This window comes from Salvelinus alpinus, chromosome 5, assembly GCF_045679555.1.
Source record: "Salvelinus alpinus chromosome 5, SLU_Salpinus.1, whole genome shotgun sequence".
In the NCBI taxonomy this organism is placed as follows: Eukaryota; Metazoa; Chordata; class Actinopteri; order Salmoniformes; family Salmonidae; genus Salvelinus; species Salvelinus alpinus.
This window is the reverse complement of record NC_092090.1, coordinates 78,180,958-78,202,187: the sequence shown is the minus strand read 5'-3', so window position 1 is coordinate 78,202,187 and position 21,230 is coordinate 78,180,958. Positions and strand designations below refer to the sequence as shown.

General features: G+C 40.9%; 1 protein-coding gene across 1 annotated transcript in view; it reads left to right on the top strand.

The window, feature by feature from the left end:
* The window catches only part of LOC139576865 (solute carrier family 15 member 4-like), a 46,369-nt gene that overhangs the window by 13,674 nt on the left and 11,465 nt on the right, over positions 1 to 21,230 (top strand). Inside the window, exons 6-8 of the mRNA XM_071403411.1 lie at positions 3,942 to 4,122; positions 9,423 to 9,581; positions 19,420 to 19,578. Coding sequence (XP_071259512.1) covers positions 3,942 to 4,122; positions 9,423 to 9,581; positions 19,420 to 19,578 — 499 coding nt within the window. The remainder of the gene's footprint in view (positions 1 to 3,941; positions 4,123 to 9,422; positions 9,582 to 19,419; positions 19,579 to 21,230) is intronic.

The window sequence follows — 21,230 nt, the reverse complement described above, 5'->3', positions numbered from 1 at the left end:
AATTTGTCGTTTACCGTTCTCATTCTCAGGGTGGAAACGTTTGCGGAGTTCACAACCAGCTACACTTGCGAGAAACAAGTTATGGTTTATTTCATAACCATAATTTACGAGTTTAGTCAATTTTTTTCTTTGTCTTTTGTTTGGAGTGTTCCATGTGAGAAATGAGCATGTCTGGTTTCTCTGTCCTGTTAATGTTGAGGGAGTGCGCATGCCTGTGCACGCATAGAAGTACCTGTCCTGCTGTACGCAAATGTAGGAAAGTGCCCATTTGGGGATGTGTGATTTGTGATTGTTTTCACTCACCACTTCCAGCACTAATAAGCTGAGCTTCTCAGTAATTGTTTCTGCACCTCGCACAGTATGTCAATGAAGTCTTCAAATAAATAAAAGTACATCCATTGTGAATAATAATAGTTTCTCAATCCTCACCGTATTTGTAAAAATACTCTTCCCCCTCGATAATCACCAAGCCTCGTTGTGAAAAGTACACTGGTGTGGGAAAGTCTTAGGGGGCCAGGAATTGGCTAATTGATACAATGTTGCATGTTTGCACCTCTTCCAGATGTACCCAGCTGATTTGATACAATGTTACACTTCATTAGCGATAGACTTAGTTCAAGTCATGATGGATAGAAAGGGAGGCAGACAGGCGAAGTAGAGAGATGGATGTGATTTTTACAGAACGTACATTTTCGTCTACTGTTTTTATTTGTTGGCTTTATGTATTTTTTTTACACAGTTTACAATGGAAGTTATAGGCCTACTGCTGCATTGGCCTCTAGGCCAGGGTTCCCCAACTGGCAGCCCGCAGGCTGAATTTGGGGTGGTTTTATTTGTCCCCCAAGTTTTCTGAGCCATTAAAAACAGATAATACTTTTTTTTGGGGTGGGGGCCTTCTTGCAGTCTACAAATGATTTGCAATTATGTTCCGGCACCCCAACCATACGCTCTAGAAAAAAGCGGCACGCGGCTGAATCTAGTTGATGATCCCTGCTCTAGATTATCTCCTGAGTTCCATGCATGCACTCATTTATTTAGCTGCCGATGGTTCACTGTATTTCAGTGTCCATATGGCAGAGACTGGTATATAGACACATTAGTTGAATTTTAACTTTTAGATCATTTTAATTCAGATTTTTATGATAAACCAAGTCACAATGATTTTGAGAAACGTGCATTCGAAAATCATAACTGGCACGCAGAGCGGAGAGATAAGAGATAAATTGTAAGCTTTGGGAAAGCTTTATTAGTATTAAAAAAAAAAGAAAAAAAAACTTTTACCCCTTTTCCAATTGGTAATAGTTAGTCTTGTCCCATCACTGCAACTCCTGGAGAGGCAAAGGTCGAGAGCCATCCTCTCAACCCTGCCAAAGCACAGCACTGCTTCTTGACACACTGCTCGCTTAACCTGGAAGCCAACCGCACCAATGTGTTGGAGGAAACACCGTACAACTGGCGACTGAAGTCAGCTTGCAGGCGCCCAGCCCGCCACAAGGAGTGGCTAGATTGTGATGGGACAAAGATGGGCCGGCCAAACCCTCCCCAATGCTGGGCCAATTGTGCGCCGCCTCATGGGTGTCCTGGTCATGGCTGGCTGTGACACAGCCTGGAATTGAACCTGGGTCTGTAGTGACACCTCAAACACTGCGATGCAGTGCCTTAGAGCACTGCGCCACTCGGGAGGCCAGGAAACTTGAAACTCGCATGCCGCCTATGAAGTGATTTGTTTAACAATGGCATGACAACATCATGACTGGTTGTTCAGGCCACATTAAAAGGTAATACATTTTTACAGTTAAATTACATGTCTTTACTATAAAACCCATTTAAAAGGTCCCGTTAAAAATGTGCACCCCCTATAGAACACAGCAGGGCCAGCTGATTGCTATCTGAATGTGTGCCAGCATTTGTGCTATGATGATGGTGACTGTTGCTTTAAATAAATGCTAGATAGTCTCACATTTTGGCCAATACTTTAACTTGAAGGTTAAATATTACAGTTGTCTGTCCTGATTCAGAATGGGAAGGATTAGTTTCCCTGTAGAGATGAGCCAGTAGGTCGGTGATAATGCATCAGAGGCAACATTTGGAAGCAGTCAAGGTTGCTAAAGCCCAGAGGATTAAATCAAAAGTTTGACCTAATCACATAACCAATCTGGTTTTTATTGTATCTCTTGTGCTTCTGTCAGACATAATGTTCCTGGGTGATGCCTCTTGACTAGACTAGACTAGGCCAGTCCATCTGTTGTAGTGTGTGCCCCCGTTTCTCCCAGGGAGTAGCCTATTTGAGGTGTTTGGCTAATCCACAATAGTATATGCATACTGTATGACTTACAGGGAGAGACAAGCACCTGTTAAAGAGTGGTTTGGTTTGGGTTTGTTGCTACTTGATACTTTTAGATTCAGTTGTATCTCTGGCGTTTGGTAAGGGAAGTGTAGAGTAAAATGTGAACTGAAACACTTGCTCTTTAACCACACATTCTAGCGTGCTAAAACATCCATTTTTAAGTCCTAAAAGAGCAAAAGCATTCCACTTATTCAGATTTCCATTTGTATTTCAATACTATCTTTCAAAACAGCTTTCAGGTGAAATTAACATTGCTCAGATAGTGATTTTTATGAAAAGGTCTTAACATTTTCAAGTGTCATTTAAACTGGAAATGTAATTACTTATTTTCATTCTCAGCATGCAATATCTGTTTCCAAAAAAAGGAACTGCTTTCACCCTATTCTAAGCAGTCCTTAAAATGAAAAGGGAAGTGAGATTAGATATCTTTACCATAGCAATGTTGTGCTTCTTAGATTCTGAGGACACATTTGAGCTGTATCTTAGAGTTGTGGTTTTGTTTTTCCAGCAAACTCCTATCAAAGGTCAGGAAAAACCAAAAATATGAATGCGTCATTAGTCTTCCAAAGTGCAGAGACTTCTTGAATAAAAAGCCACATTTTCCAGACTTTTGTCCACCTGTGTTTTTAAGGTGTCTTCTCTGCATACTCAGTCCAAGGGAAGAGTAGCTGTTCTCGTCTGGGCTGTTTTTCTGCTTAACATTTACCCATGTTAATGTGCTTCCTTACCCATGTTAAAGTGTGCTTACTGGGGCACCTCTGCCTCTCAAACTAGATTCACCCGGGTGCAAATACTTATCCAAAACATGAAAGTGTGCTATGACAAACTCATACCGCAAAGGCACAATGTTTAAATTACCAGCAGTTAGTCTAAGAAATGTAAATTCAGTCGGGCAATAAACAGGACCATCAGATGTTTAGAACTAAAGATGTTTTGGGAGTTCAGGAGGCACTTGACATTTGAATTTCAAAATAAATCAGGCCTATGCAGTTTGCTGTAGCATTGTTTCTCATTCTAGCAGAAATTACTGAGTTGTGGGCTACGTTTCGAGATATATAAAAATGTTTTCCCATATTGATTTAATTTATCTAATAATTTCATGTGAATAATTACGAAGAGTATTCTGTCAATGGACATCTAGATCTATAGCTATATTATAATAATAGTGTGCGCTCCATCTATGGTCATTTGCTAATGCTAATTGCTACTGCAATTATCTATTTCCCATTACACCCTAACACACTTGCTGCTGGGACATGTTAACAAACCTACAGTACATAGCTTTGAGGAATTCTGAATTATCCTGGTCAATGATTAATTGTTCTTTTGATTGGTAGGATTCATCTTTGTATTTATAATTTAGTGAAATGTAAAGGATACTTTCATAACTATTTTTAATGTAACTTTAACTTCAGTCCAGTTTTAGTTCTGTCCACCTGAGGGCGCCAATACAGTGTCGAGGCCATCAGAACATCCCCTCTCACCCCTGAAGCACTGGGCTGTAGTGCACTGACACTCTTTCTATTGTTTTTCATGCTTTGCACTTCTTGTACATATTCTCTTGTTTTTTCCCCCCCCTCTGAATTCCCGGCAGATCACGTTCCGCTTCCCTGCCGCCTGGCTGACAATGTTCGACGCAGTGCTTATTCTCATGCTGATCCCTCTTAAGGACAAAGTGGTGGATCCCATCCTCAAACGCAGAGGCCTGCTGCCCTCCTCCCTCAAGAGGATCGCAGTGGGGATGTTCTTCGTTATGTGTTCAGCTGTGGCGGCTGGTGAGTGGAGTACACTGAGTGCAACAGCTAACCCTTACTTATTCCGTGGCATGTCTAGAGAGACTTTAATTGTAGTTCATGCTAGTAAATCTTCCATTTAAACCACCCAACATCCTCTTCAAGCCACAATTTCATCATTTCATACTGTTCACCATGATATGTCCCACATTTAAAGTGTCACATGTTAGGGAAAAACCCTGCTCCTTGATCTCGCATCTCTCATTGATCTGTGTTGCGGTTCCTTATTCTGTGGGGGACATTACCGGTAGATGTCAGGACCAATGATATGTATCAACCCTAGATCACTGACAGGGTGCGTTGTTTGAAGCCACTGCACAGCCATTTTGCGCTCTCTTCCATTGTAAAAAAAATATATTGGAAGCTATAGAAATGCATTTATTAATGTCTATTCATTTTTGACAAGTATATTCTATTAGACACCTTAATGCATGCTTGAAAAATTATACGTTGAACAGCGCGACTATAAGCTCAATGTTAAATTCAAATCTCCTTACTATCCATATTTGAGCTAATATTTTAAGTGTATATTAAACATGAATATAAAACATAAAAAAGTAATAAAAGCATATATTTTTGTACTAATGTTACTTTCCCTACTACAACAAAGAAATATGTAAATGCATGTAATTTTGTTCTTAACATTTCATTGAGATACTGTAGAATTCCATTAATTCCTATGGAGGATTGCTCCTTCTGGGAAATGCCAATATGGCACTGTCGTTGGCCATTACATAGCATCAGCAATCCAGGGTTTATATACATCATTGGTTAGGATTCATGAGGCAAACAGGACAAGCAAGCCTATAGAGCCCCACAGTGAAGATGTCATAATACCAGGCACTGTGGCAGGTAGATAAAAATAAAAATCGACCAGCCACTCTGTTTTTTTTACCAGGCGAAAAACATTTTTGCTGCTAAAATTACACCAACAAAACACAAAAAACGGATGAGCGTGCTTTGTAATTTTTGTAAAACAATACATGTATTACTAGTAAAAAGTAACTGATGTGGTATATTGATTGATTACATTTGTGACCTGAGTCTTTTAACCAAAGTATCACAGATGAAACAAAAATGTTCACCTGCCCCTTTAAAGGCGGGAGATTACGTGGTAGTGCGACGCTGTTTGTGCCTGTGAGATTCTGACTAATAGAAGCGTTGTATTCTCTTCCCTAGCTGTTGAAATTCAAACATAGAAAAACAACCTAGCTTGTGAACAAAACAATGTAAATAGCCAAGAAACACAAGGACAGTCTCACTTCAGTAGGTGTTAGTTTCAAGTAAATTAGACCAACTTTTATGCATGTGTTCAGCGCTTCTAAAAATGAATATTTTACTCCATTTTTCACATGTGCACAGCCCCCAGCCAGGTAATGTTGCAGCGTGAGGTGGAATAGGCTATATAGGATTCGTAGTTCTTTGACTGTGCGATTTTTAATTTACCAGCTTTGAAACAAAACTGCGGAAATACTTTGAAAACAGCTACTGCAGCATTTATTTTACTATAAATGTGATCATACATAACAATTTTTATTCACAAATGCGAGTACTATGGAGCCCTGACCACCCGCTAATGTGGATGGTGAAATAGACATCTTACCCACCAATTACAAAATCATCCCGCAGGTGGCAGGTGTTAATTTTTGACCCTGCTTACCCTGAAAAATGATTGTAACCATTTCCCTGTTTGACCACTAGGTTTTATGGGTATTATGACTCATACTGTGGTACTCTGTTGCTTGGCTTTATTATAGCAGTGTGTGGATCATGTTTCAACATAGTTTAAGGAGGTAAAGGGCAGACAGCCAGGGATCATTTCGCAAAAATCCTAAACATTCATAGACCAGACAACTGGGGGGTGTTTATTAAGTCTTGCAATGAAAACCGTTTACCATTTTAAGAACCAAACGGAAGCAAACAGAGCAAACGAAACAGGGAAGGGACCTACTTAATAGAAACTTGTTTTCGTTGTAAAATGTTTACCGTTTGGAGTAAACGGTTTCTGTTGCATAACGGACTGTGGATTATCTTTTGAAATAAAGTCTAATCAAATTAATTTGAATTGACAGTTTGACATTTCAATTTGGAATAAAACCATTAAAAAAAAAATCTGTGCAGATCGAATAGCATGTATTCAGGCAAAAACATTTTAAGTGAGACAAGCCTGAAGGCAGCGAAAATAGCTTTTCTCAAATCAGTGGCACGCTTGAGAACCAAATGCACATTTTATTTTTCGCTCCAGCATAATGAGCACTTTAAATGTGTTGGTGTCCACTATGACATTTGGGATATTGAATCCTGTCTTCACAGCTGAATGCTGTTAACACCCATTTGTAGAGGATAATTAATATCTAGTGTGGCGTAAATATTTCATTTACAGTAGCATTAAACAACACCCCCACAAACACAGTCCTGGTAGTCATTGCTTTGTTCTTGTAGTTATCACATTTCTATTCTGCTGTATTTCTGTGTGATAGTGGATAGAGGGATAGTGATCCAGAGGCTTTAGCTCGCTGGTACCCCGTGTGGGGATGTCATCAGAGCCTAATGAAAGCCCCAGACAAACAGCCCCTCCTCGCCGGAGACAGAGCGGCTCGGCTGGATCCCACTCACTACTGCAGCATCGTCATTAATAAACAACAGCCAACCACAGGCACTCTGCTGGAGGATCTACTTACTAACTTACTGTGTGTGTGTGTGTGTGTGTGTGTGTGTGTGTGTGTGTGTGTGTGTGTGTGTGTGTGTGTGTGTGTGTGCGCACAAGGTTTTGTAGGTAGGCAAGAAAGATATTTATTTTAGCCTGTCTGATGAGACAGAACTTCAACAGCGCCAGTAGAAAAAGTGTTTGTTTTGTTTGCCATTGTAAAGTTATATTAACCACTTTTAATTAGGCTATTCTTTGGAGACAGTGATGCTCACTATGTCATTTACTATTGCGAAAAGGAAATGTATTGAGTATATACAGTGAGCTCAAAGTATTGGGACAGTGACAAATGGTTTGTTGTTCTGGCTCTGTACTCCAGCACTTTCGATTTGAATGATACAATGACTGAGATTAAAGTGCAGAGTGTCAGCTTTAATTTAACAGTATTTTCATCCATATTGGGTGAACTGTTTAGAAATTACAGCACTTTTTGTACATAGTCTCCCCATTTTTAGGGGGCCAAAAGTATTGGGCCGAATTCACTAATGTGTATTAAAGTAGTCAAAAGTTTAGTATTATGTCCCATATTCCTAGCATGCAATGATTACATCAAGCTTGTGACTTTATGGACTTGTTGGACGCTTTTTCTGTTTGTTTTGGTTGTGTTCGATTATTTTGTGCCCAATAGAAAAGTGCTGTAATTTCTAAACGGTTCACCCGATACAGATGTGAATACCCTCAAATTAAAGCTGACAGTGTGCACTTTAACCTCATGGTATTGTATCATTTCAAATCCAAAGTGCTGGAGTACAGAGCCAAAACAACAAAACAATTGTCACTGTCCCACTACATTTGGAGCTCACTGTATTTATTTCAGATGTTGGAAGGCTTTTTTCCGGCTTTTTATTTACCATAAGAACATTTTAAAAGGAAATCGCATCACTTGAAAGTAGAGCGAAGAAAAAGCTTGAATATTTCAGAAACAATTTGGTTTATGGCAGCGCAGCATCATCTACTGTGGCCATTGGTCACACAGAGGACATGGAAGTGATGAATGCTGCACAACTCCTTTACTATACCCTGCATGTTCCCACCTCTTCATACTGCATCACTGTGGTCAGACAGTACTCCCACTGGCGTATCTATGAAATACTCTCTTTTAACGTATAAGGCAGCAAATCACAGAGACATTATAGTATATTCATTACTTTTGGAAACACTTATTTATGTCCTGTACTTTTCATTGTCTGTAACATGCTATGTTCCCCTTCGGAGAGGGCTTTTATAATTCTATTGAAGGTTGGTACTCTGTTACTCCTGCTAACCATTATATTAAAGAAGCCTTCGTTCTCTGCTTCCAGTAACTCATCTCCTAGTGTATAGATGGGGAACACTGTAGGATAACTGACCTCATGATGTAACTGTATAGGGAACACACACTATAGGACACAGACAGATGTGCAGCTGTGCATCAGCCGTAATGGTATCTGTTGCCCCGGGCACAGCTAGCATCAACACTGCCTTGCACACCTGCCATCATCCGTTCACTGGGTTGGCATCTATCGCTATGCCAACCTGCCCTTGTTGAGTTGTGAACCACAACGCTGGCCCTCACCACATGGTGTGGGAAACATGCCAAAGAAGCTTTGACATTGAATTTTGAAGGCCAATGACATTGCCTTTTTTTATCACTTTCAACAATCTGTTTAGCTAGTATTGAATATGTTCTATATTAGATGTCCAAAAGTAGCTCTAGTTTAAAAAAAAATAACACCAAGGGATAGGGCTCAAATGCCTTATATGATGTTAAAAAAGCAGTATATGTGTGTGTGTAAGAAGTTGCTCTGGGCAGGGCAGCAACCGCCTTGCCTTGGATGGACAAGCAGTATTATAGCCTAGATAGATTATAAGGCCCCATCCCCTCTCAAATACAGCATTAAGTGTGGGGCGACGATAGGAGGATGTCTCTGGGAGTTATCTAGAAATAGCTGCTGCTTCCATGATAATGGTTATCGAATAAAGCTTTTAGGAATCAGCGGCTGCAGATGACAACTGCTAGGAGTGTTATTGTTGAGTTGATGGCTCTCTCTTCCATTACGCACTTCTGTAATCACTGAGTGTGAGCGTGCAAATGTGATCTTAATGAAGCACTGGCTTTGATTTGACACTTAAGCCCTAATGGATTGTCAGATCCACCTAACTCCTGCAACAGAATATGTTTGGTTGTCTGTGTCTCTTAATTTAGAACGCTTAGGACTTTTAACAAGTATTCTGTTTTTATGACCGTTGTATTTTGAGGGCAGGCATTTTTCGATCTGCCCTGTTTACGGTGTGAATGCATCTGCCATTTTTATTACTTGTTGAGGCTTGAGAAAGTGGTGCATCTCGGCAAAGAAAGTTTTTAAAAGCTGAATCAGTCCAAGTTAATATCAGCAAAGGGGATAGCCATTGCTTTCTTTCGTAGTGTTTTCTTTTCCCTCAATAGTTATGTAAAAGTATTTTAATATTTTAATAATCCAGAATAGAGAGTTCCGAAAGACGGGAACACGTTTTTGTTTCCATCTGTGTCTTATATATGCAGTGACATAATTCAAGCATCTCGACCTAAATACGTTTTGTGCCTCCACCCCTACAGGTATACTGGAGACAAAACGACTTGAGATCATCAAGTCTAATGGCACATTCGACCAGGTCTTTGGCGATGTCATCTACTACGCAGCAGATCTGCCTATATGGTGGCAGGTACCTCAGTATGTGCTCATCGGAATCAGCGAAATCTTTGCCAGCATCGCAGGTGAGTAGAAAGCTGTTCTGTTGCCCAGTGGATATAGAAATGGTTCAAGGATGTTTATTTTGCATATATACCATTATAAAGAGATACAGAGATCTGATAATGACGATGATAATTGTCTAACAGATTTGGTAAACAATTATAATTTGGTCTTACAGTCAATACTAGATGGTAGATGGTTAGCATTCCTATCTTGATTATTGTCAGGTAGGCAATAATGGCAGGTTTTGTTAAAGGGCAAGTTGAAGTGCAGTAGTCAATGTAAAAGTAAAGTAGTCTTTAGCGTGCGTTGTGATGAATAGTCTTCCTCTCCTCCAGCCTTTGAACAACCTGACATTGATGTTTCCTCTGTTCATTCTTAAGACTCCAATCAATGGTTATTTTCTAAAACACAAAAACCCTTCCTGCATCCTTACATTTGTGTAGCAGCCGTTGTCTGAGCTATTGTTGAAATTGCTAGGTAAGGAGGGAGCGATCAATCAGTGGGGATTGATTTTGCCCAGGGCCTAAAATTAACACCCGCCAACTGCGGGTAGATTTTGGCATTGGTGGGTAAGATGACTTTCACCAGCCACGTTGGCAGGTGGTCAGGGCTCCACAGTGTGAGCATTTCACTCGCATTTGTGAATACAAATAGTCAGCTATGATTACATTTTACAGTATACTGTAGCAAAATAAATGCAGTAGATGGTAAATGAATTGCACTAAGTCAAATAACTGCGAATCCGATAGCATATCCCACCTCAAGCTGCTACACTGCCTGTCTGGGCCCAGTTTTTCTATGTTTGAGTTCCAACTGGTAGCATAGCTGCGGGAAGTAGGGTGCTAAGGGTGCTGCAGCCCCCCTGAAAAATCGGAATTAAATTATTTTTATATATATATTTTTTTAATTCACAAAGGTAGTGCACTGGGCCTTTACTAGTATTAGCTGACCGATATAAACATCTGTAGCACCAGCAAAACCATTATTTTCCAGCATCTCTGTTTTGGGAAAAAAGGTAGTTGTATAATCAAGTACAGTATCTTGCAGGGTTCAATAGTTGTTGCCATGTCTCCTTCTCTGTGATTTGTCATTCTAATGAAATCCATAAATAACAAAACCCTGTCCTCAAACATTTACATGAAAAGGTGCAAAGTTATGAGCAAAGACAAATATTTTTTATCAAATAACATGGAAAACAACCACTTTTTGTACAGTATTAATTTACCATCCTTACAAACCCCTTAATGTAAATGTACATTACTATATTGTACATAGGCTGGTAATCTAGGTTTGTTCCTGTAGACTTTCCATCACCATGGAGAAAAACGATGCACAATACAGTAATTGAGTTCATTGAGACATGTGGTTTGTGATGATGTGGCTCAGTTGGTAGAGCATGGTGCTTGCAAAGCTAGGGTTGTCGGTTCGATTCCCATGGGGGACCAGTATGAAAACGTATGAAAATGTATGCACTCACTACTGTAAATTGCTCTGGATATGAGCATCTACTAAAATGTCAAAGAAATGAATAGACCTTTTCAGTTTACCCGTAGAAATAAGTTGCATTTGTAAAGTATTTCAAGAAACTGGAAAACCTATATCAAGCAAGTATTTTTATATTATCAGATTAACTGTTTTGTACAGATAATTATCAGACTCAAGTTACAAATGCTGGTAAACACTCAAATATAAATGCATTTCGTTTTTTTTAAATCAGCAGCAACCCCACCCCCAAACTACTTCCTGCGGCTATGACTGTTGGGTAGAGAAGACAACGCGGCTACTAGTCAGACTCAATCTCACAGGCACAAACATGATTCGAGTTGCGTCACCATGGTAACCTCCCGCCCTTAAAGGGGCAGGTGAAATTTTGTCTCATTTGTGATATTTTGTTAGACTTGGGTCACAAATGAAATTAAGCAATATACCACATTTACACTACCATTCAAAAGTTTGGGATCAGTTACAAATGTATTAGTTTTTGAAAGAAGCACATTTTTTTGTCCATTTAAAATAACATCAAATTGATCAGATATACAGTGTAGACATTGTTAATGTTGTAAATGACTATTGTAGCTGGAAACGGCTGATTCTTTTTTTATAAAAAAAAAAAGGAATATCTAGTTAGGCGTACAGAGGCCCATTATCAGCAAACATCACTCCTGTGTTTCAATGGCACGTTGTGTTAGCTAATCCAAGTTTATCAGAATAAAAGGCTAATTGATCATTAGAAAACCCTTTTGCAATTATGTTAGCACAGTTGAAAACTGTTGTTCTGATTAACCTTTCTGAACCACCCATCCCGGTATCGGGATAATTGTCATCAGCAACGCTAAATAGCATAGCGCCACAGTCAAATAATATTACTAGAAAATATTCATATTCATGAAATCACAAGTGCAATATTGCAAAACACAGCTTAGCCTTTTGTTAATCCACCTGTCGTCTCAGATTTTGAAATTATGCTTTACAGCGAAAGCAATACAAGCGTTTGTGTAAGTTTATCGATCGCTCGACAAAACATTAAGTACACTTAGCATCAGGTAACTTGGTCACGAAAATCAGAAAAGCAATCAAATTAATCGTTTACCTTTGATGATCTTCGGATGTTTTCTATTATCTATTCGATAATATATCAACCGGGAGTGTTGGTTTTTCAATTGTACCGGGAGTAACAATGGCCGCCTTTCTCTGTTGCGCAAAACTCACTCTGAGAGCCCCCACCTATCCACTTACGCAATGTGATCGTTCTCGCTCATTTTTTAAAATAAAAGCCTGAAACTATGTCTAAAGGCTGTTGACACCTTAGGGAAACCATAGAAAATGTAATCTAGTTGATATCCCTTTAAATGGGTGATAGGGATGCATAAGAACAGAAAGGTTTCAAAAACAGAGGTACTTCCTGATTGGATTTTCCTCAGGTTTTAGCCTGCAATATCAGTTCTGTTAAACTCACAGACAAAATTGACAGTTTTGGAAACTTTAGAGTGTTTTCTATCCTGATCTGACAATTATATGCATATTCTAGTTTTGATGGGGCTGAGAAATAGGCAGTTTCAAATGGGTACGTTTTTTTTGCCAAAAACGAAAATACTGCCCCCTATACTTAAGAGGTTTTAAAGAAGCAATAACACTGGCCGCCTTTTGATTAGTTGAGTATCTGGAGCATCAGCATTTGTGTTTTTTTTTTACAGGCTCAAAATGGCCAGAAACTTAGAACTTTTTTCTGCAACTTGTCAGTCCAATGAAGGCTATTCCATGTGAGAAATTGCCAAGAAACTGAAGATATCGTACAACGCTGTGTACTACTCCCTTCACAGAACAGCGCAAACTGGCTCTAACCAGAATAGAAAGAGTGGGAGGCCCCGGTGCACAACTGAACAAGAGGACAAGTACATTAGTGTCTAGTTTGAGAAACAGACGCCTCACAAGTCCTCAACTGGCAGCTTCATTAAATAGTACCCGCAAAACACCAGTCTCAACGTCAACAGTGAAGAGGCGACTCCGGGATGCTGGCCTTCTAGGCAATAAAACTGGCCTTCTTTTTCTAATGATCAGTTAGCCTTTTAAAATGATAAACTTGGATTAGCTAACACAATGTGCCATTGGAACACAGGAGTGATGGTTGCGGATAATGGGCCTCTGTATGCCTACAATAGTCATTTACAACATTAAAAATGTCTACACTCTATTTCTGATAAATTTGATGTTATTTTAACGGACAAGAAATGTGCTTTTCTTTCAAAAACAAGGACATTTCAAAATGGCCCCAAACTTTTGAATGGTAGTGTATATACATTTTAGCAAAAATGTATAACCTGTTTTTGCTTTGTCATTATGGGGTAGGTGGGGTAGGTTCATAAGGGGGGGGACAAGTTAATCCATGTTCGAATAAGGCTGTAACGTAACAGAATTTGGAGAAAGTCAAGGGGTCTGAAGACTTGATGCTACAATATGGATCTGTAGAGAATTATTATGCCAACAATCATATGTTTGAAAGTTGTGCAGAAATCCTTTGCATGTCAAACTTTGTCATTCCTGTGTGTGGTGACACACTTTTCAACTGCAGAGCCTACAAGCACAAAATGACAGGCTAGGCTATTTTCTTCCTCTTGCTCTTGATTGAACAACTGTTGCTCCTAGATAGATGTTGGCGTCGTCATTTCATTGTCATCACCATAGCGATCGACTGAAGAACAGCTTTACTGTTGACTTAAGAACTTCTATTCACATGAGGAGCAAATCTTACAATCTGTCCTCCCTCATATCTTTGAAGGTTGAGGTATTGTTAGATGTAGATATTACATAAGCTGTCCATTTTGGCTCTACAAGCAGAGTACCATTGAAATCAATAGAATCCTACCTCATTATTTTCTTTCTATTTCTCCTGAAATCATGATCATTACCAGGCTCGGGCTTCAGTTTCAGACAGATTTCAATTACCTGGATGACTGGGGTTGTTGACACCTCTCTCCATGCATGCGTCATCCTTCCATCTGTCTATTCGGTGCACTGTCATTGCAGTCACTTCGTCACTATATGTGTTTTTACATTGCATAGTTTCAAAAAATAAGTCCACAAGGTCTATTGTATCATATAAGAGGATTTTTTTTCTTCATTTTCTTCAACATGTCTTTCATACATAATCTCTATCATGTGTTAGTTATTGCTAGTTGTTTCTGGAGATTGTTTATTCTCTTCCTTAGCCCAAAAATGGCATCTCCACAAAGGAGACCTTTAGTCTTTGTATTGTGCCTCGCGGAGTAGACTGAAATGTGAGCCTGACGACTGAGTGGTCTGCCAAAGCATTCAACACTGTCTTGAGTGAAGCCCCCTGCATCCAGTCATCCACTTTCTTCTGGCACCCATAGACTGACTCAGTCTAAAGAAGTAACTGTGACTGTGTCATGGCCAAGAGCTCTGTGGATCCCCTAGATGCCATTACAATGGCCAACCATGTTGGTTGTTGTGGAGGGATTGGTGTCAATGGCAGCTCTGCCACCCTATGGCCCTTGGAAGCATTACTGCTTACAACTTCAACTAGGCCTAGTCCTAACCAGGGGACAAAGACGCAGTAGGTAGATATTGTGTGGCTGAGGGCGGATGCAAAGACATTGCACAGATACAAAGAAAATGAACTAACCGGATTAATTAAATTGAACATGATTAAGTTATGTTTGGTACAGCGTACACATTGGTTTGCCCGAGGTGTCTATTAAAAAACCACTGGCAGTCACACTTTACTCCAATATCAGAATGCCCATGAAATTGAAATACAGACAGAAGAAAGCTGTGGGGAGCCCTAAAATAAACTTCCCCCACTGGGGATATCTTCAAGGAAAATTGGTTGACTGAATTGTGACATATGTCTGGGAAAACAGTTTCCCCTTGGTCTTATTCTGTTTGAATAAATCCTTTTAATACATCTAGGTTCCCACCTCCCCCACTACAATTCCTTCAGCCTCAGAGGGACTAGTGTAATTCTGTGCTTATACACCACCCGCAGTTCTCCTGCTTTCAGGCACTAAGAATATACGAAAACTTTGCAAAATGATCCCCTCTGGGATTTTTTATTATGTATTGCTCTTTTGAAAATGTTAAAGGCTAATGTTATTTTCCAAGAAAGAAAAATCACCCCTGCAACACAGCCCTCGGGAGAAAGCTTAATAAAATATTTTAACTTTCTGGTTCCCTTTTGAATAATTCCGCCTCTTGGTGCAAGAAGGTCAGGCTGTTTTGTTTTGCGTATGGTTGGGAAGCGGACATCATTATTATTCCATCTCGACTTATTGTATCCACCTCCACATAGACAAGTAGGGAATTCATTGAAAATTGTCCTGCAAATACCTCTTTTCACTACAGATCCCATTGTACTGCTGTGCATTGTCCGAGAAACCTCATGCATTTCCCCTATGATATGTAGGCTATTACAGCTTTTTTCATTTGCTGTGAAAAGGTTACCCGAGGATACAAATAAAGAAATGTTTTCAGGTGGAAACAAATGGAAAGGTCAGGTATGTTGTGGCAGAGCATTTGACAGTGTAATAAAGTGTTCACGCCACATTCTTTTTTTCTATTAGTAACATTTATTTTGTTTCACTCCTCCCTCTGTAATGTAACAAGCTACGTTAGTCCCAGTCCAGGTAACTGTGAGAGTAGTCATGTATTGTAACAAGCTACGTTAGTCCCAGTCCAGGTGAGAGGAGTCATGTATCGTAACAAGCTACGTTAGTCCCAGTCCAGGTAACTGTGAGAGGAGTCATGTGTTGTAACAAGCTACGTTAGTCCCAGTCCAGGTAACTGTGAGAGGAGTCATGTATCGTAACAAGCTACGTTAGTCCCAGTCCAGGTAACTGTGAGAGGAGTCATGTGTTGTAACAAGCTACGTTAGTCCCAGTCCAGGTAACTGTGAGAGGAGTCATGTATCGTAACAAGCTACGTTAGTCCCAGTCCAGGTAACTGTGAGAGGAGTCATGTATTGTAACAAGCTACGTTAGTCCCAGTCCGGGTAACTGTGAGAGGAGTCATGTGTTGTAACAAGCTACGTTAGTCCCAGTCCAGGTAACTGTGAGTGGAGTCATGTATTGTAACAAGCTACGTTAGTCCCAGTCCAGGTAACTGTGAGAGGAGTCATGTGTTGTAACAAGCTACGTTAGTCCCAGTCCAGGTAACTGTGAGAGGAGTCATATGTTGTAACAAGCTACGTTAGTCCCAGTCCAGGTAACTGTGAGAGGAGTCATGTATCGTAACAAGCTACGTTAGTCCCAGTCCAGGTGAGAGGAGTCATGTATCGTAACAAGCTACGTTAGTCCCAGTCCAGGTAACTGTGAGAGGAGTCATGTATTGTAACAAGCTACGTTAGTCCCAGTCCAGGTGAGAGGAGTCATGTATCGTAACAAGCTACGTTAGTCCCAGTCCAGGTAACTGTGAGAGGAGTCATGTGTTGTAACAAGCTACGTTAGTCCCAGTCCAGGTAACTGTGAGAGGAGTCATGTATTGTAACAAGCTACGTTAGTCCCAGTCCAGGTAACTGTGAGAGGAGTCATGTGTTGTAGCAAGCTACGTTAGTCCCAGTCCAGGTAACTGTGAGTGGAGTCATGTATTGTAACAAGCTACGTTAGTCCCAGTCCAGGTAACTGTGAGAGGAGTCATGTGTTGTAACAAGCTACGTTAGTCCCAGTCCAGGTAACTGTGAGAGGAGTCATATGTTGTAACAAGCTACGTTAGTCCCAGTCCAGGTAACTGTGAGTGGAGTCATGTATCGTAACAAGCTACGTTAGTCCCAGTCCAGGTAACTGTGAGAGGAGTCATGTGTTGTAACAAGCTACGTTAGTCCCAGTCCAGGTGAGAGGAGTCATGTATCGTAACAAGTTACGTTAGTTCCAGTCCAGGTAACTGTGAGAGGAGTCATGTATCGTAACAAGCTACGTTAGTCCCAGTCCAGGTAACTGTGAGAGGAGTCATGTGTTGTAACAAGCTACGTTAGTCCCAGTCCAGGTAACTGTGAGAGGAGTCATGTATCGTAACAAGCTACGTTAGTCCCAGTCCAGGTAACTGTGAGAGGAGTCATGTATCGTAACAAGCTACGTTAGTCCCAGTCCAGGTAACTGTGAGAGGAGTCATGTGTTGTAACAAGCTACGTTAGTCCCAGTCCAGGTGAGAGGAGTCATGTATCGTAACAAGCTACGTTAGTCCCAGTCCAGGTGAGAGGAGTCATGTATCGTAACAAGCTACGTTAGTCCCAGTCCAGGTGAGAGGAGTCATGTATCGTAACAAGCTACGTTAGTCCAGGTGAGAGGAGTCATGTGTTGTAACAAGCTACGTTAGTCCCAGTCCAGGTGAGAGGAGTCATGTATCGTAACAAGCTACGTTAGTCCCAGTCCAGGTAACTGTGAGAGGAGTCATGTGTTGTAACAAGCTACGTTAGTCCCAGTCCAGGTAACTGTGAGAGGAGTCATGTGTTGTAACAAGCTACGTTAGTCCCAGTCCAGGTAACTGTGAGAGGAGTCATGTATCGTAACAAGCTACGTTAGTCCCAGTCCAGGTAACTGTGAGAGGAGTCATGTGTTGTAACAAGCTACGTTAGTCCCAGTCCAGGTAACTGTGAGAGGAGTCATGTATCGTAACAAGCTACGTTAGTCCCAGTCCAGGTAACTGTGAGAGGAGTCATGTATCGTAACAAGCTACGTTAGTCCCAGTCCAGGTAACTGTGAGAGGAGTCATGTGTTGTAACAAGCTACGTTAGTCCCAGTCCAGGTAACTGTGAGAGGAGTCATGTGTTGTAACAAGCTACGTTAGTCCCAGTCCAGGTAACTGTGAGAGGAGTCATGTGTTGTAACAAGCTACGTTAGTCCCAGTCCAGGTAACTGTGAGAGGAGTCATGTGTCGCATGCATTTTTTGGTAATTTTTCCCACAGAGGAAGGTATGAAAAGGCATTCTTAAAACCCTATCAGGTTCCGAGACTCCATCAAAAATCAACTTCTCATGTATCTGACTTTCATTTATTTGCATGTCCAGCCCTTATTTAGCTTCACAATTAAGTATTTTACCATTTTATTTTCAGGGCAACCAGAGCTATAAGTAGATCACAAAATCATTTTGACACAAACGGATGCGTTCATTAGTTGTACTGACAAAAAAAAGGTCAGCCAAAGCAAAACCTTGATAAATGAATTTATATAAATGCTGTAAGTAAAAATTTTGCTCACTGGGAAATTAATATCCAACTAGTCAGAGACAAATGTGTGGCATTTGGAGTTTGACAGCCACTATGAGCTTATTATAGTATCCTGTGATTTCCTATAGTCTATGTGGAAGAACCCTTTACCTTCTAACGACTTTTGTGTAGCTTGTGAGTGTCAAAACATTTTATACTTACATGTTCCTGTGAGTCTCAGCTTTTCATAGATAGCTTTTAACAATTTGCACTCTACAGACATCCTTGTCTCAAAACCAGCTCTAGCTCAGCCCCCGTTAATCACACAGACTAATGGTTGATATCTACGGATGAAGAAGAAAGACTAATCCAATGGTAGATAAACACGCCAACGTTACAGTGGGACTCATTGGGTAACAGAGGCTCCCTAATCTCTCCTGACAGCTGCAGTTATAGGACCTAATTTGAAAAATCACAGGTTTGACGCGACATGAAATTATCAATGTCAGCTAGCAGGCAGGCAACTCTCATGGCAAAAGAAAAACTATTTGATCCCCTCTCTTGCTCTCCCTCCCTCCTCCTCAATCCCCTCCTCTGTCTCACGACAAAAAATATTGAGGGACTTTTCGAGAAAGAATAGCAGCTGAATAGGTGCTTCAGACTGGTAGCCTGCTAGGGGGAGAACAGCTTTACGTTTCACTGATATTTAGCAGTCAAACAACGTTGCAGTGGGCCAAAGCCTCTATCTCATGTATATACAGTTGTCAAGTTGTTATGGACGAAAGGCCTGTTATTCTAATGTAAATCTAATCTCTAAATTGGAGCTCTACAGTGATTCATTGGAGTTGATTCCGTAGTGATTGTCCCTTGGCTACTGTGTCAAGGTGGGACCCATGGGTAATGAGTCATACTCACTGTGATACACAGTCTGCTGCTGCTGACCACTATACTACAGCCACATTCACACATGGCCAATGGGCTGTCCTCTGCCAAAGTCATCGAAAAAACACTTTGAACTGTTCATCACCCCCAGCCAGGGTACAAATATGGATGTTGTTTGCCCAGAGTCTAGAAATGTGTTTGGATCAATGTTAGCATCAGTCAATGTTTACTCTGTATGGCCAGATGTACTGCATGAGGGTTTACTTGTTAGTATTTATAGTTTATTCGATGAGTTAAGTGTCTCCGTCTCCTCTTCCAGGTCTGGAGTTTGCCTACTTAGCTGCCCCCAGGTCCATGCAGAGTGCCATCATGGGGCTGTTCTTCTTCTTCTCTGGGATTGGCTCCTTCGTGGGTTCCGCCCTACTGTCCATAGTCTCCCTCAAGGGGATTGGCTGGATGTCCTCCCACAAGGATTTTGGTAAGAGAGCAAACACACAGCCAATACAAGCTCTTAAAGCAGGTTCTTATGAAACAATGTTCATTACTCATGTTAGAGGAGGTGGACAGGCTCTTCAGAGAGAAGCAATGTGATTGAGAATGATGGTGCATTGTATCGACTCAGCCTGCATAATGATCTGTATACGGACTCTAGGGAAACCTGTCGGCGCAATGGGCCTTAAACATAGCCTCTGAACTGCTATCAACACACTGGTCATTGATCTTTATGAACACAGTTTTCCGGGGATGAGGAAAACTATGATATTATGCTTCTCATGCACAATGTCTTGTGTTTTTATAGATGTTACTGTAAAATTGGTTTGACAGAACATCATCAGTGTGACAAATTACTGTTGTCCTCATATAGCAGAACACCGTATTGACACTTGGATTACTTCAGCAGTATTTAGTCTCACAACGTCAACATAAATGTATTTCCTGGGGGACAAGAACTTTCATGTCTCGTCCTGATTTTAAAATCTACTCAAGGAGTTAGTAAATTAGTTGATCCGGAAAGGAAAAATTACCTGATTCAATTCTCTTGTTTTAACAGCGTTTTCCGTAATAAATAGAGATGTCAGACTAACAACAAAATGTTTGTGTAACTCTGTCGGTAGTGTTAGAATAAATGGCATGGCGCTGGCAGCAAATGGATGTGTTCCCTGGTGAGAGAAGCCTCCTGGCCCAAATGCACCTTCCTGGTAGTGTGCGGTAAATAAGACCGCACTGTAAATTGTTTACCCATAAACACCTAATAGCTCATTTAATACAGTGTGCCGACAGGTTGGGAGGTATTTTTGATGATGTAAGCACTTGGAGATGCTGGCATGGCTTCCTAAATCCATCCCTCGCCTTTCCTAGGGGCCGTTTGTTTAGTAAGCATCATTTGATTGTTAAACGAGACCCCAGTTTGCCTGCGAGATTTCTTTCTCTCGCTCACTCTCCTTTTTGAAAAAGTAATTTAAAGAGAGACCGAACAGCATAAGGCGGTCGATCAAACAGATAAACATCCAGGTGGCCAAAGCTTTAGCCTCAAAGCCTGTCAGAAATCAGTTTGTTGTGCTGTTGTCTTTTCCACTTACTTTGCTGGGCTTTACCGGTCTCTACCCCCCCCCCCCCCCCTCCCTCCACACTCCTGTGACTCAGCGCTCTTATTTACATGGCTGAGGGGTGTGTGATGCGGAGGCGGAGCGAAGTGGAGTGAAGCATGGATTACTCAGCTCACCAAGCTCCTGTTTAGAGTGGTGCAGGCTTGGGGACAGACACCCAGTATTAATCACAGGCTGGGGGCCTGATTACACAGCCCACTCCTCTTAAGTAAAGCTGCCACTGGGGCACACCAGAGAGCTGGCAAGCTAGCTAGCTACCTCCTTGGCATGCTGGAGGCTACTACTCACCTCTCTGTCACACTACACCACCTCCTCTCTTCTAATCCACACAAACTAGCAGCAGACATGCACAGGTAGAGAAGCAAAGTTAGATACATTGATACAGACACAATCTGTCCAAATGTAAAAGCATATGCTTTTGGTAACTAGTATTTGTATTATGTATTCGACTTGGTGACGCCACATACTGTATGACTGGTCATTATCACATTCCTTTATGTGGTCCTAGAAAAGGCAGCCATCG